This window comes from Tamandua tetradactyla, chromosome 3, assembly GCF_023851605.1.
Source record: "Tamandua tetradactyla isolate mTamTet1 chromosome 3, mTamTet1.pri, whole genome shotgun sequence".
Lineage (NCBI taxonomy): Eukaryota > Metazoa > Chordata > Mammalia > Pilosa > Myrmecophagidae > Tamandua > Tamandua tetradactyla.
Genome location: NC_135329.1, coordinates 26236344 through 26251609, shown reverse-complemented (window position 1 = coordinate 26251609; position 15266 = coordinate 26236344). Strand labels below are relative to the sequence as shown.

The window sequence follows — 15266 nt, the reverse complement described above, 5'->3', positions numbered from 1 at the left end:
AGGTAACTCCTGTTGGTTCTGTTTCTCTCCAGAATCCTAACTAATATACCATCCCAGTGAATAATCGCTTTACAGTTCTAAAAGTACACTAATGCACTAGAGTTTACCACATACTTAAATTACAAAATAATATTTTGACACTTCTTAGTTAAAAGTCTAGAAAATATTAAACGAGTAAAGAAAATAAGAATGATATAAACTTTCGGAGTTAGTACTTTTAGTTTTTTTCTGCATACATACAACAATGATGGAAACAAAAAGTTAACACCCATACAGTGTTTACTATAGGCCAGGTACAGTTTAACTTTGTTTTGTATTCACATGAACTTATTTCATTCTTTGAAATATTAACTCTGATTACTCTTATTTTAAAGATGAGGAAATCAAGGCCGAGAGTGATTAAGTGATCTGCCCAAGACCACTACAGCTAGCATCTGGCCGAGATGGAATTTGAACATTCTGGCTCAAAACTGCCCTCATATATTTAGAGAAAATTGGGATCATACTGTACATATTGCTAAGATTTTCCCCACGTTCCTTGATTATGTTTTGAAATATGATATTTAGTAGGTACATACGCTTCAACATATGATTACATTATATAATTTTAACCGACCCCCTCAATTGGACATTTGGGTTGTTCCAGGATTTCCCTATTATGCATAATAGGGAAACAACCTCATATATAAATCTTTGTGCACATCTCTCACTGTTTAGAAGATATATCAAAGATTATTTTATTAATGTACTCAGACCCTTGACCAGTAATTTGGCTCTAGAAATTGAACCTATCTTCTAAATCCTCTTCTACAAACAGTGTACCATTTGCCCCCTTATAGGCAGTTTATTATATTCACTTTTCCACACATGAGTAATGTAACTTATATAATTTTGTCATGTCTTTTATGAAGCTCAAAATGGTTTCTGGCTTAATTTTTGGTGGGTGTACTTTTACTTTGCCATTTGGGTCAGCCGTGAACTTCACTCTGTTGAGTCTAGCCACTTGTCCAAGTTGAAATATTATCCTTAAAATCTAGCCAACCATGATTTATAAAAACAAATATGATACTGACCCCTTCTAAAGATTAACTACCATCTGATCCATGGGTGTACTTTATATCTAAACTGTTTTGTCTAAGGACTTCCCTAAGGCAGAGCCTCTGCAAGGTACCAATTCAAAATCTTCTAATATGCCAAAGAAACTCATCATCTACACAGCATATGGGATACACAATTTCTAAGACAAATCCGTGGACAGTTAATTCTTGCCTTGTTAAGTTCAGTAAGTCTGAATATTACATAGGTTAAATGAGTAAGAAGCTGTTATTGGTTATGAAAGGCTATGTTTGCTACAACTGATATCAGAGCTTCAAAGAGTAAACAACATGAAGCCTCACTTGAACTATTCAGTCTATTTCATGGAAAATTCCTGACTGGAACAAACGGGGAAGAAGAGAATATGTGGGGCAAATACAGAACTCTAACAGAAAACCCTCCCTGTTCTTTGCCATACCTGTTTGGGCAGAAGGCTGATTGTATTTCTTTGCTAGTATTCTCCCTTTATTACCAAAATCTCTTATTACATATACTATACAGAACACATTGTTTGAGTCTTTTTGCCTTGCTGGAAGGAAACATGAGATCTTTGAGTTTTACAGCCTCCGTTAAAAGAATAAATTTATGGGTTTTGCAATATTAAAAAAAAAAACACAACAACAACACAGAAATGCTTCCCATCCCTGCTGAAAGATAGGCAACAGAACATCAGGACAAGCTTTAGCTAACTGATCAGATCTACCCAGAACATGATTTGAAGAGCAGAGAACCAAATCCAAATTGCACAGCATCCAGCCTCATATAGTCCTCACAGTCCAGCCCCATGAATCTAGCAAGGGAGCTTCAGAGGACCAGCCGAAGACCTATTTTGGGGTAAACACAGTCACTACACCTACCATTCTGGGTGAGTTTTGTGGAGCAAATGATGGTGGCAATCTGAAAGCTATCTTTTGTGCTATCCTTGTTGGGGGTAAAATTGGCCAGATTTTTGGATGCTTGGAGCTCTTTTTCTTCCATCTCCACCTTGGTTCCAGGCAGGGTCAGGTAGAATTTAGCATCTTCCATTTTCTTGTTGTCACCCTGAAAGGGAAGCACGGTAAGAACCAAATGATGGGCACAACTTTTGACAGACAAATAAAAATAGTTTCTATAATGAGCCCAGTGCACTTCCACTGTAGGAACATGGTTTTATCAAATTACACCTAAGGTTCCTTCTAACTATGAGACTCTGTGATACCTTTCCATGGAGTTTGAGGATATAGCCAAGAAATAATTTCATCATTGAAAGAAAATGGAAAGAGTTATGAGCTAGAAACCAAAATATCCTTGTCTCTGCTATAAGTAAACATATATATTAGAGAATACGCTGGGATTTCATTGTTTTGAACTTGTAAATGGTCATGGTTATACTTCTTTTTGGGTTGATGGAAGAAGAAATAGACTATGCCTTCCAGAACTATTTACACACTATGGAGCTGTTAAGGAAAATATATACTGCAATTAAGTACATCACAAAAAAGCCACCAACTATTTGAAAAAACCCTGGATCTTGGTGGTTAAAATGTCACAGCATCTACTGTATACTCTAAAATCTCAGTAGAAGCAACAGCTCAGCATCAGTTAGAAGGGAAAGGGCAGACAAGGGACTAAAACTACTAGGGAAGGAAATAACGCCCTACAGCAGAGTTAATGGTGCCTGGCTCATGGTGATATGAAAACCACATCCTACCACAACCACCACATGCTAACCAAACCCCAAAAGAGAAACTGTCTGTGCTCCATACAGTATGAAGTGAAGGACAGAATAGAAAAAGCCAGCCCCGTTATTATTTACCTTCTGTCGAACACCATCTGCAGAAGAGGGAGAGATGCTCTTTAGAAGAATAAATAAAAAGTACAACTCACTCTTCCCAGACAGGGCATGAGAGACCATGCATGTCATTGGTGTGATCAATAGCCCTCTGGGTTTCTAGACTTTGAGGGGCAAATAAATACAGCTCTACAAAGGTTTGTGATATTTGCACACAAAAATCCGAAAGGGGTCTTAAAAGCCAATTGCACTGGTAGCAAACACTTTCTCAGCAATTGTCTGAGCCTCATTTTCTTAGCACCACCTTATAAACCACCAGATCATGCCTCCCGTCCTGTAGAGTGGTGCCATCTGGGTTCATCAGCTTCACGAAGGCCACCCCAAATGCTCGCTCTGATTTATCTCTGGCTGAAAAGACAGAAATAGGTGTCTGAGCAGTGCAGAGACACACCAGGAAGCGATGGTTATGATGGGCTGATCTTGCATTTTGCTCTGGGGTGACATTCGGCCATGCCATAACAAACACAGTTCAGCAAGTCATACTAAGCTACACATGCTGGGTGTGTCACAGGCTTCTCCAAGGAAATATTTCCCAAACTGAATTCTTCTGTTAGCCCAAAATATGCTCCTCTTCCTACATTCCTTAGTTAATGAGACTGGCATCCACTCAATCATTCAAATCAGAAATCTGGATGTTGACACCAATCTCACTCCCAGGTCAGTGAATAGCTCTGGAATCTTTTTTCTCATCATCACTTCTACTCCTACTTGAGTTCTAGCTACCCTGTCCTTGTTCTTGTATTAATACAAAAGCTTCCAAACTTTTATTCCACCCAACAGTTTCTCCACCTTGCAGTCAGAGTGGTTTTTTTTCATAACAAAATCTAATCATGTTGGGCGGGCCACAGAGACCTGGGTTCAGTACCCAGTACCTGCCCATGCAAAAAAAAAAAAAAGAAAAAAATCTAATCATGTCAATTGCCTTGCTTCAAATCTCTTTTGAGTGATATCTCACTTTGTAGTTTTAAAACTTAGACTCGATGAAGTTTTCATCAGTACTCCAAAGTTTCTGATGCTGCCCACGGTTTCTCCTTAACCCTTCCTTACCAAGATGGAGCCCAGGTGCCAGGAGAAGTGGATATGTGTGCAGGTACACTGTGGCATTTGGGGAAGGGGATCTAACCTCACAAGGAAGCAGAACTCCGACCTCCTGGTTGTCAGATGCAGTACTCTGAGCTGACCATGTTCCCTGACCATACGTCTATGGCTGGAGTAACTAGAGACCTGTTCTTACCACAGGCGGGCTCCAAACTGTGATTTAGGTATTCTGCCAGATTAGTTCCTATAATCTACCATGCGATTACCTGTCAATTTGTTTATCCATTCTTCTGCTGATGTTCATTTGCGATATTTCCAATTTGGGGGTATAATTGATAAAGCTGCTTTGAACATGTATCAAAACAAAATTCAACAACCCACCCTTTAATGGCTCTTTCATACTGAGATAAAAGTAGTACACGTCGTATCCAATTATTGCGGGCACTCAAAGTCATTTATAAATAGAACTTCACATAGTAACTGGTACAAACTAAGGGGCAAGTGAATGTTAGATAACTATGTAGAACCATATGAAATTGTGCTATTTGATTATTTTGATCTATGAAAATAGCAATTTCATATGATTCAATCTATGACTCACTTGATTCTAGAACTTTGTTTTTTCCAAAGAGGATTTATTAGCAAGTTGCAAAATTTCAGTGTTCTACAGAACACATTTTGGGGAAGTTCTGATATGATGTGATAATACAGAACTTGGAAGCCCAGGAAAATTCATTATTCTGCTTTTCTTAGCACCGATGAACTCCAAAATAAGGTTTCCGATATCTTGTTCTCTGGTTCCACAAAAGTGCCATCAAACAAGAGCAAATATTTTTCCTATGGAAATATGCTGCACACCTCCTAATACTTACATTCCTGGGATGACCTGTGACGGAATGTAAATCTTATATGGCAGCGTGTGACTTCTTCTATAGCAATGGACACCTGCATAAGCATAAGGAATTAATAGTACAGATTTATAAAGTGCTTTGGACTCATAGCTCATTTTACAGAATTAGGCTCAATTTTAGAAACTTATTACAACATTAATTCCTATAGAGTGAGATTTGGCATACCGTTTCATTACAAGGTGAGTTAGCTATTTTCATGCCAAAAGAATCTCAGGAAAAGCCTGCTGTTTCCCATCCATTCTGAATATGAAGATATTGTGAGTTGCTAGTATTTTTTCAAGTATGAAACAGGAAAAGATTAGTATTTTGTGGTTGAATGGAAACTTTCAGACTGCAAAGAGTACTTTGATATGGTAATGGAAGGAAAGATAAAATACTAGGGGCAAGGAAGCTCTTTCTGCTTACATGTACAGAGGGGACAGGGAAAATAGAGTCACTGGGCAATGAAAAGAGGAGAGAATTCGTGACAAATAGCTCAATAAGTTATAACATTTACATAATGGAATAGTATGCAGTATTACAAATTTGTTTCTACCTTGTCTCTGATGCTCCTTTTATCCAGGTTATGGACAGATGAGTAAAAAAAAATATGGATTAAAAAATAAATAAATAATGGGGGGGATAAGGGGTGAAATGAATTGAGTAGATGGAAATACTAGTGGCCAATGAGAGGGGTAAGGGGTAACGGGTATGCAATGTATGTGTTGTTTTTTTTTGTTTGTTTTTATTTCTTTTCTTAAGTCATGCAAATGTTCTAAAACTGATCATGGTGATGAATATACCACTATGTAATGATACTGTGAGCCACTGATTGTACACCATGTATGGTCTGTATGTATGTAAAGATTTGTCAACAAAATATTTTTAAAAATTTGTTTCAGAAGAACTGTCTCAAGATAGGTAGTTTTAAAAAGCAGAAAATATATGTGTATAAACAGCATAATTCAAAGCACGTGACGCATGTATAACTTAAAATAATTATCTCTCAAATGAGATATTACTGCAAGTTATTTTTTGCTATGAAGAGCTCACGTAATTTTGACAATCAGAACATACTGATGGCGTCTGGGATTCAGACCTTTAATTTAGGCTCTGACACTAAGCAAGCTCTAGGATGTTGCAGTCACTTAACTTCTTTGAGTTTTAGTTACCTAATCAGAAAGACGGCATTATGATATCCACTTGTTTTAGTCTTAAGGCTACTGTGAGAATCCAACGAGATGACTGATCTGAAAGCACTTTAGAATTTGTAATGCATATACTTACACTGAAAAGAATCCCAGAAAATTTGGTTGGAGGCCAAGAAGAAATGTTAGGAAACTACTTGCAAAGTGTGAAAATTTCCATTTGGTTTGAGACCATCTTGGCAGCCTATAGTTATACTATTACAGCCACATGTTTCTTTATTCAAATTTCTATACACTTATGAATGAAAATGTTTAAAAACTCTGAGTTTATTAAAGAGAAGTGCTGTTATACAGAATTATAACTAGAACTGCATTTCCTCTTATACACCACAGGCAATCTATTGAGAACTTCAGCATAAAATAGGAATGACTTAGGGATAAAAAGAAGATAGTAATCTAAATGAAGTTTAACATATGACAGAGATTACAAATAGCACTTCTCACCTTGACAGTCTCATACCAACAGGGCTGCTTGACTTGGTAATAGACTACTGATTTGTACTCTGAAATGCCTTCATATCCAGCACCAGGATGAATTGCTTTCTTTGGATGGCAAGAAAAAATTAAGAGGTGATAATGTTATTTACAAGAACAAGAGCATTTTACATTCCATGCATGGACTTCATCCCCATAGGACCTGCACAAGTCTTATACTAGCCTCCATTAACTGGTTACTTGGGGGATCAAAAGTTGAGTAAGGGGCGGGCCACAGTGGCTCAGCAGGCAGACTTTTCTCCTGCCATGCCGGAGACCTGGGTTCAATTCCTGGTGCCTGCCCATGCAAAAAAAAGTTGAGTAAGGCTGATATTCTACCACTTTACTGCAGAGACGAAGTATATAAATCTGGTAGGAGCCAAAGGACCCAGCCCCTCCCTTATATTCCTCTTTTCTATAACTTCTATTCCCTCTTAACACTCCCAGCCATACAATCTCCTCCATATTTCTTTTTTCTCTCAGGGAACAGAGGGGCAGTGGTGGTGGCTGGGAGCTATGTAACATGTGCCTCTTTGAGGAACATGATTTTTCCTTCTTGTCTACATTATTTTTAGGACTTTGAGTATAGATCTAACATGTTAACTAAAACAGAGGGCTTTATCCTTTTCTAATAATGAACCTCTTAGCTCAGTTGAACCAGACCTCAATGGGCACTTCCATGCTATTTAGCAAAGCTATGAAATGACTGGCCAGGAGAAGTGTACTTTTAATGGATCTTGGGGATCAGGGCTCTAGCCCAATAGCACAATTAAATCATTCCAGGTCTGTGCCCACAGCCTTCTGTTTATCCCTCTAACACAGAACATGACTTGACTTTGCAAATTGTCTGGATATGTTTTCTTCCAAGATCATAACATTTTTTGATGGAAGAAATGGGCTTCTGCATTTCATTGTTTCCCTCAAGTACCTATGTAATAATAAGGCACTTGGTGCCTAAAGCTCATACAAGAGGAACCAGATTTCAGCTGAGCAATGGAGGCCTCCTGTAACTCACCTTTTATCTTCTTTTTGATGCCAAAAAATCAACTTAGCTCTATATACAAAAACAGAACGCTGCAGTTGGAAATATGAACTGGAAATTAGGGTACCTGGATCTATTCTTAGTTTTGCCTGGGTTATCTTAAGATCTTTTGGGAGGCTGCACGTCCTGGTTATTAAAATAAAAAGCAATGGTAGCTCATCTCCAACCGAGGTCTCTCCCTGCTCAACAATTCTATAACAGGCAAGCAAACTCTGGTTCTCTTGATCAGGTGAAGGAAACGTGCCCTTAAATACCTATGGACTCATGCCACTTTGCTCAAGTCCCAGAGGAACTTAAGCTTGAAAGTAGCTAAATGACTTGAACATGATAATCTCTGCATCCAAAGCTTATATATAGAATCATTAATGGCTTGTGATATTTCTTTAGCACAGGAGAAATGTGAAAATACGAGTGTAAATGGGTTAATTAGAAAAGCTGGTACTTATCAATCATAAATTAAACAGGTTTCACAATTTTTTCTTTATGCAAAACCAACACACCCTAACCTGGCTAACTACGAAAATGAATCCAAAAGGCCACTGTTATCATTATGAAGTGTCTGATGGCATCACCATTTCCGGGAGAGAATACATACCTCTAAGAGCTTGCCATCCTCATCATACACAGACATGGTCACCTCTACATTCTTTGGTGTCTTTTTTTTCCCCTTATCAAACTCCCCATGGATCAGGGTAACATAGATGTCATTCCGAACATCTCCTGCAACATGACAATTCATCTTAGTAAGTGTCGTCTAGAAGTCATTTTTAAGTTGCAGGATGTAACAGTATATAACATTTACGTAAAATACGTATGGTCTGACTTTATAATGAACTATTCAGACAGCAAAAGTCTTCCTTACGTATTGTTCTCTTCAGTTTACCTCATTCTACCTTTCCATATGTGCCAAGATTTCTTTGAAGTATAGTTTTTTCTTTGGGATTAACTATTTCAAAGAGTAATGCTATCTTCTATTTATTAACTACACAATATATTTTTATTAGTTTATAAGGGCATTTTTCTACAATGCCTTGGGAGTGTGCCATTTTATCACATCTGATGGTAAAGAAGGCTGATGCTGAGTGCGTATTTTGTGTCAGGCACTGTTCAAACTGTCTTTCATGCGTTAAATTTATCTACTCTTCATAAACCTTGATGAGATAGATACTATTTCTGAAAGTCCATAGAGTAATTTATGTCTATTTAAATTAGCCTAGTTATTTTTACCAAAACCATAATTCGTGCTTGTGAATTTTTTTCCCCTTTGGCTAACCAGCAGAAAATTCTAAAAATTAATTAATTAATTAATGTGCGGTCTCCACAGTGAAGAAAAATTTTAAATTTTACTGAGACACATAAAAGAGATATGGAATAAATGTACAGCATGTGAAGTTCCCGAATAAGAAGATTCAGCATTGTAAAAGTGACTTCATATTAAACTGCCTCTTAATGTGAAAAATGAGACCCTTATAGCATTATAAGAAAATAGGGCTTATATTTTGGCACCTTAACACCATATCACTTAGCAAATTGGGAAAAAAAATTGAGGTATGGTTCATAGGTGGTGAGGATGAAGCAAAAGGGGCTTGTTCATACCTTACAGTTTGAAATCTTAATTGATATAATCTATTCAATAGACAAAATGACAATTTGTGTCAAAAGCCTCAATTGACTCAGCAATCCAACTGGTAATATTTGTCCTAAGGAATGTGGGCAATGATTTGTCTCTAAGATTATTCATTGTGATATTGCTTATGAAGTTGAAAACTTGGAAACATTCTAGATTTCCAACTGTAGGGATCTGTTTGAATAAATTTGTTACAATAAGAGAGTGGGGTAATATTTATTAAAAAAAAAAAACACAATTCATTGAGTATCCGTTCTTTATCCAGCACAGTGCTAGGTGTTTGGGACACAGTGGTGAGCCTTGCACCAGCTTTGCCCTCACAGAGCTCACAGTGTAGTTGAGGAGAAAAGCATTAGTCCTATGAAGAAACAGGCTGGACTCTGTTAAAGCATGACACAAGATCTTGGCCTTATATGGAAAGTACAAGACTATCCTAGGGAGTCACTTTTGAGCTGACATTGGGAGGATGAGATGATCAGGTAGGAAGAATGGCATTGCCAAGGCCCAGGTGTAGAAGAGAATATGATCAAGGATCTCACATGAGAAATATACGGTATGAAATTAAGCTACACAGAATGACAAAAGTGAAACCTAGCTGAGATTGGCCGGTCTAGTTAAGAATTTCTAACTTCATCCTAAATATAAATGGAAGTCTTTGAAATGGAGGGACATGTAAGCTGATGTGCTTCCATAAAAGATCATTCATGCCACAATGTGGAAAAAAAATAAGGCAATAAAGTTCAGAAATAGGAAAACCAGTTAGGAAACTATGGCAGTTGTCCAAAAAAAAAAAGATAATAGATAGAATTTGGGTAGTGACAATGGAAATGGAGAGAAGGGGATGGATTTGAGAGGTCTTTCATAGGAAAAACTGACAGGTTTTAAGGGGAAAAGAGGTGTCAAGAGTGACTTTCAAGCTTCTTGCTTATGCAAATGAATGGATGACACGGTCATTCCCTTAGAGAAAACACAATTTGAGAGCACCAGATCTTGTTACATAGGATTAAGAGTTACAACTAGAGTGGTTGAGTAGGAATCAACTTATTAACAAGAGGTGAAGAGTGATTCAGTCAGGAGGAATGGGAGCAGTGAAGTGATTGGGTTCGCCGTCTTGAAGTTCAAAGGAGAGGCTGGCACTAGAGACATGGAGGCAACTGGCAGATGGAAGCCAAAGAATAAGATCACTTAGGGAAGAGAACATAGATGAGAAGGAAAGAGGGCCCAAAGGCCAAATATTGAGGATACAGATGAGAAGGAAAGAGGGTCTAAGGGCCAAATAAACGCAAAGGCAAGAGATGATATGCTGGCAAAAGAGCCTTAGGAATGGCCCCAGAGGAAGGGAGAAAAGCAGGAGAGTACGGCGGCATCACAGATGACAAGGGAAGGAAATATTTCAAAGAACAGGTGGTCAACAGTGTCACGTGCTGCTGAGAGGCCAGAGATGAGCACCCGGCTAAAAATCATCCACTGGGCTTGGCAACATTGCAGTCACTGGGGACTCCAGTGAGAGCCATTCAGGAGAACAATGGGGGAAGAAGCCAGAATAGAATAGGCAGGAGGGTGCCAGGAAGGTGCAGCGACAGAGTTCATATGATAAATTCCAGGAGTTGGCTCTGAAGATGAAGGCAGAAAGTGAGAATGCCTTCAATCAAGGGGAAAGGGGGATAGAGGAAGAGCTTAAGAGGGGACTAGAGAATGTCTAAAATGATGATGAGAAGTATCTACAATGTGAGAAAGGAAACTGAATAATATTCTCTAGGGAAACATGACCATCTGTATTTTAAAGTTTCCAACTAGTCTCGATTAGCTGATCCAAAGATGAGCATTTGGGAACCACTGGCCCAGATCACTTTTAAAGTCTCTTACAGCTCTGGCATTCTATGAAACAATTTTATTAATCAGAAAGAATCTTTTAAGATTCTTTTTCCAGCCAGATTCCAAAGATAAACTCACCTAATCCAAACAAACATCTGTATTTTATTTTTCCAGATACTTGTCTTAGCTGTAGCAATATAACTGCCTTTGGTTAGGGAATATTACCAACAATTATTTTCTTTTTAATAAAAAAGAAAACAAAAACATTTCCCAAGAATGTTTATGAATATGTATTAGGATAAAATGTCTTTGGAAGGGATGGAACAGGCAGATAAAGAATGATCTTCTTTTATGAGAAAGGAAGAATAGATAATCTCCATTTTTTTGCTCTTTCATTCATTCATTCCATAAATATTCATTTAAAGCTCATTATGAACAGCAACGTGTGTAGTAACAAATTATGATTGCCCCTTAATCTCCCAAAGAAGGAATAAGATCATGTATTATTTTAAAAGAATTTGAATTTGTATGTAGTAGATAACAGGCTGGTTTTCTAGAGTTTTTCCAACACACCAAACATTTACTATTAATATTTATAAAGTTCCTGGAGAGAATAGGTTCCTGTCACTACCACAGAGATTAAGAAGTTAAATTGGTAAAGTCAGTGAATTGGAGAGAATGCATTTGCAGATTGCCAAGATGTGGTGGCAAAAAAAGAAACTAAAGTAAGAAACTGTTTACACTCCTGTCACCACAAGATTGGGTGAGCCATGAACATATTTGGAGCTTAAGCAAATGGAGCAGAGGGTCCAGCTGAGATGGAACTAAGTATGCATCATTCTGGGATTTCCTGAAAAGAAGCCCACAAGCTAGTGATGTAATCATGAAAAAAGACACATGCAAATGAAGTAATTCATCTCACAGAAAGAGAGCCCCATGGTATTATTAAGTCTACTTAACTGGTATCTGGGAAAGCAGTTGGGAGAGGGTGTGTGCAGAATACAAGGGAGGAAAGAATGAGTAGAAATTCTGAATTGTATTTAAAAGCATTATCTGGGCTGGTGTGCCAGGATAGCTTTTTGGGGTACTGTCACCCTGCTTGTATCTTATACCATCCTGGTCCCAGTGCATGTAAATGACAAACTAATCTTATGGATCCATCTCTCCTGTTAAAAGTAATTGCTGCACAGATGGAAGTTCTGGAAGAAGCAGAATACGTAAGTCAAGCAGTGTTTACCTGGAAGTATTATTTCAGGAAAGCCCATTTTTCGGGCTATGGCTGTTGATCTATCAACCAAGTGTGAAAAATTCTTCTGTACCTGTGTGAGGTCACCTGGCAACAGCTTCAAGGACACCCACAGTCCTTTAAAGAAATAAAAGATAAACTTATTTCTCTGTATGATCCATATAATAAACATACACACAGACTCTGAGAAAAATATTGGGTTGTGCAATGATATTCAGATATTTTACTCTGAAGACGTAAATTCTCCCCAGATTAGCTTATAATTTTAATGACATCCCCATCAAAATTGCAACAGGACTTTTTTGAAAATTTGACAGAGATGTGTGAGAAAAATATTGGGTTGTGCAATGATAACCAGATATTTTACTGTAAAGATGTAAATTATCCCCAGATTAGTTTATAATTTTAATGACATCCCCATCACAATTACAACAGGACTTTTTTGAAAATTTGACAGAGATGTGAACAGCCAAAACAATCTTTGGGGGGAAAAATAAGGATAACCCTTACCACATATCAAAATATAAGGTAAAATTACGATAATGTATATGATAGTAGTGGTAGAAGAGATATGTAAATCAGTGGAAACAATGAAATTAAACACACAGTAATATATCATAAAGTAGGCATAACAAATCATGAAAGAAAAACAACTTCATAAATGTGCTGGGATAATTGTATTGCTAATTAGAACAGAGTCAATTTAATTTCTCACATCATACATTTAAATTCCTAATACAATAAAACTTCCTAGTATAATAAAATAAAATAAATTACTAATATAATAAAAAAGTAAATAGGAAAATAAAAATAAGTGTTTTAAAATCTCTGAGAAAAAACGACTTTGCTAAGTTCAGAAACAAAGAAATCAGAAAAGTAAAAGATTAGCCATATACAAATCAAAAGTTTCAACATTAAAAAACAAAAAGTATAATATAAAATGGAAAACATGTAATGTATTATATAAAAAAATTATACCATTAGAAGAAACACAATAAAAAACAAATAGGACATGAATAGGCAATTCACAAGGAAGTATAAATGGTTTATAAATATTTGACAAATTGAAAAATGTATCCTAAATATGACAGAAAGATTATTTTCTTTATATAAAAACCAAGAAGGAAAGCTTCAGGAAACTCATATATATAGGAGGACTAGATAATTCACTCTCAAGTAGTTTTTTTAAATGCAAAAGATCTACAGGCACTTACTTTTCATCTTTCAGGTGGGCAAAGATTTTCACTTATCAATTCACAAAGTGGGTAAGACTGCAACAGGGTGAGTTCTCAAACATGGTAATTAATGCTGATCAGTAGAGGTTTTCTGTACAGCAATCTAGTAATAGTGTATCTCTGGGTTTAACCTTTTTCCTATCATTTGACCCTGAAATTCTACTTGTGGGAACCTTCTTCGAGAGGTAATTCTAAATACAGGGAAAGCTTCATGTATAAAGATAATTAGAGCAGAGTTATTTAAATATACAATGGAAATAAGTTAGAAATAAGCTAAGTGTTTAGCTAGGGAATTTAATTTTCTTAAAGCCAAGGAATGGAATATTATGAAGTCACACACACACAAATTTGTGAACAGCCTAAAAAACATTTGAAAAAAATGCTTGTTAAGCAGCAAGAGAGGAAATGATTACTCTTCAACTTTGTTAAAAAAATAAAAACTATTCCTGCATTAATCTATTTAGTACAAGAATTTTCCAATCTAACTGAAATTATATTCTTTGGTTAGGAATTCCAAAACAACAGACATATATTTATTCATTAGTTTTCAGATTCTCTAGTGATTTCTTAGTAATCTTTCCCAGAGTAATTATAAATCATGGCAAACTAAATATACTGAAAATAACGTTCCTTTCCTCATTGCCTCAACTTTGAAAAACAGACACACAGCAATGGAAAAAACTGACTTGAACTTCAAAAAATAGTCACCATCTTGGTTTTTGAATTTGAAATTTTTAATTATTTTTCCTTATGAATTGAAAATGCAGCTTCAATAACCTCCTAGTTAATTCTCCTACTTAAAACTGTGTCAGCAGAATGATATATGGAGGTATTAAAAACAACTAAAAATAAATTTGCTAGATAGCCCATTATTTAAGAATAACACAAACTCATCTGTATCACCTTGCTCTCTTTCCTCTCAACTTTAGGAAAAGTAATAGATAAACACACAGAGCGTGGAACATCATCATTCCCCCATCTCTTTTTCTTTGTGCACTGGGAAATTAGGGTGGAAAAAAGTGAGAAAAGACTCCTGGGACAAATATTTGTTCCACAGAATTTACAAAATCCAACTGAGCAGGAGACTAAGGTGGGCAATCCTCAGCTGAGTCTGTTTTGTATCAGAGAAAGATAATGAAAGGGCAGGAGTCCAAGGGCCTCCTGTGAATATCCACCCCACCCCAGACCCACCCACGCCCAATTCCCTCCCCAGCCTAGTACTTAGGCCTGTGTACCTTGTCCTTTGTGATTCACCTCCTTAGCTGTTATCACCTTATTTAAGACCGAAGTGAGTGGCTCATTCTCCCCAATCACATGGGATGTTATCAAGGGTGACATGATTAGCTGCCTCTGTCGGATACAGGTTTCCATTGCAATTCTGGAAGAGACAGAAAGAAGAGGTAAGGAAGAAGGGAGGCAGAAAGGAAGACTCAGCGCACATTGGGAAAAAAACACTACACACAGCTCACCAGAGGTTTCTTTCTTAAACACTAAGTTCATCTGGAAAATGACTTGGGCAGAGAGCAAAACAAAACTAATTGCCAAATATTCTAGACTAAAATCAGAGGCAACACTTGATGTGCTTCATGCAGTAGAAGAGGTTGCTGTAAAGAGCTGATAGAGGGCAGAGGAAGGGGCAGGAGACCTGGCCCCTAGTTCTGGCTCTAATAACAGTGAGGATGCCCTCTCTTAGTTTCTTCCTGTAAGGAGATGGGCTTAGAGCACGTGCTTTCATATTCAGCAAGAAACACTCTATCTATGAAAA

General features: G+C 37.1%; 1 protein-coding gene across 3 annotated transcripts in view; it reads right to left on the bottom strand.

Annotated features, from left to right (window-relative positions):
- Positions 1 to 15266, bottom strand: part of DOCK5 (dedicator of cytokinesis 5) — a 241667-nt gene that overhangs the window by 97219 nt on the left and 129182 nt on the right. For all 3 annotated transcript variants that reach the window (XM_077152826.1, XM_077152828.1, XM_077152827.1), the window contains exons 12-18: positions 14737 to 14879; positions 12258 to 12383; positions 8174 to 8298; positions 6507 to 6605; positions 4837 to 4909; positions 3171 to 3274; positions 1953 to 2136 (exon numbers count right to left, since the gene is read on the bottom strand). In XM_077152826.1, coding sequence (XP_077008941.1) covers positions 1953 to 2136; positions 3171 to 3274; positions 4837 to 4909; positions 6507 to 6605; positions 8174 to 8298; positions 12258 to 12383; positions 14737 to 14879 — 854 coding nt within the window. The remainder of the gene's footprint in view (positions 1 to 1952; positions 2137 to 3170; positions 3275 to 4836; positions 4910 to 6506; positions 6606 to 8173; positions 8299 to 12257; positions 12384 to 14736; positions 14880 to 15266) is intronic.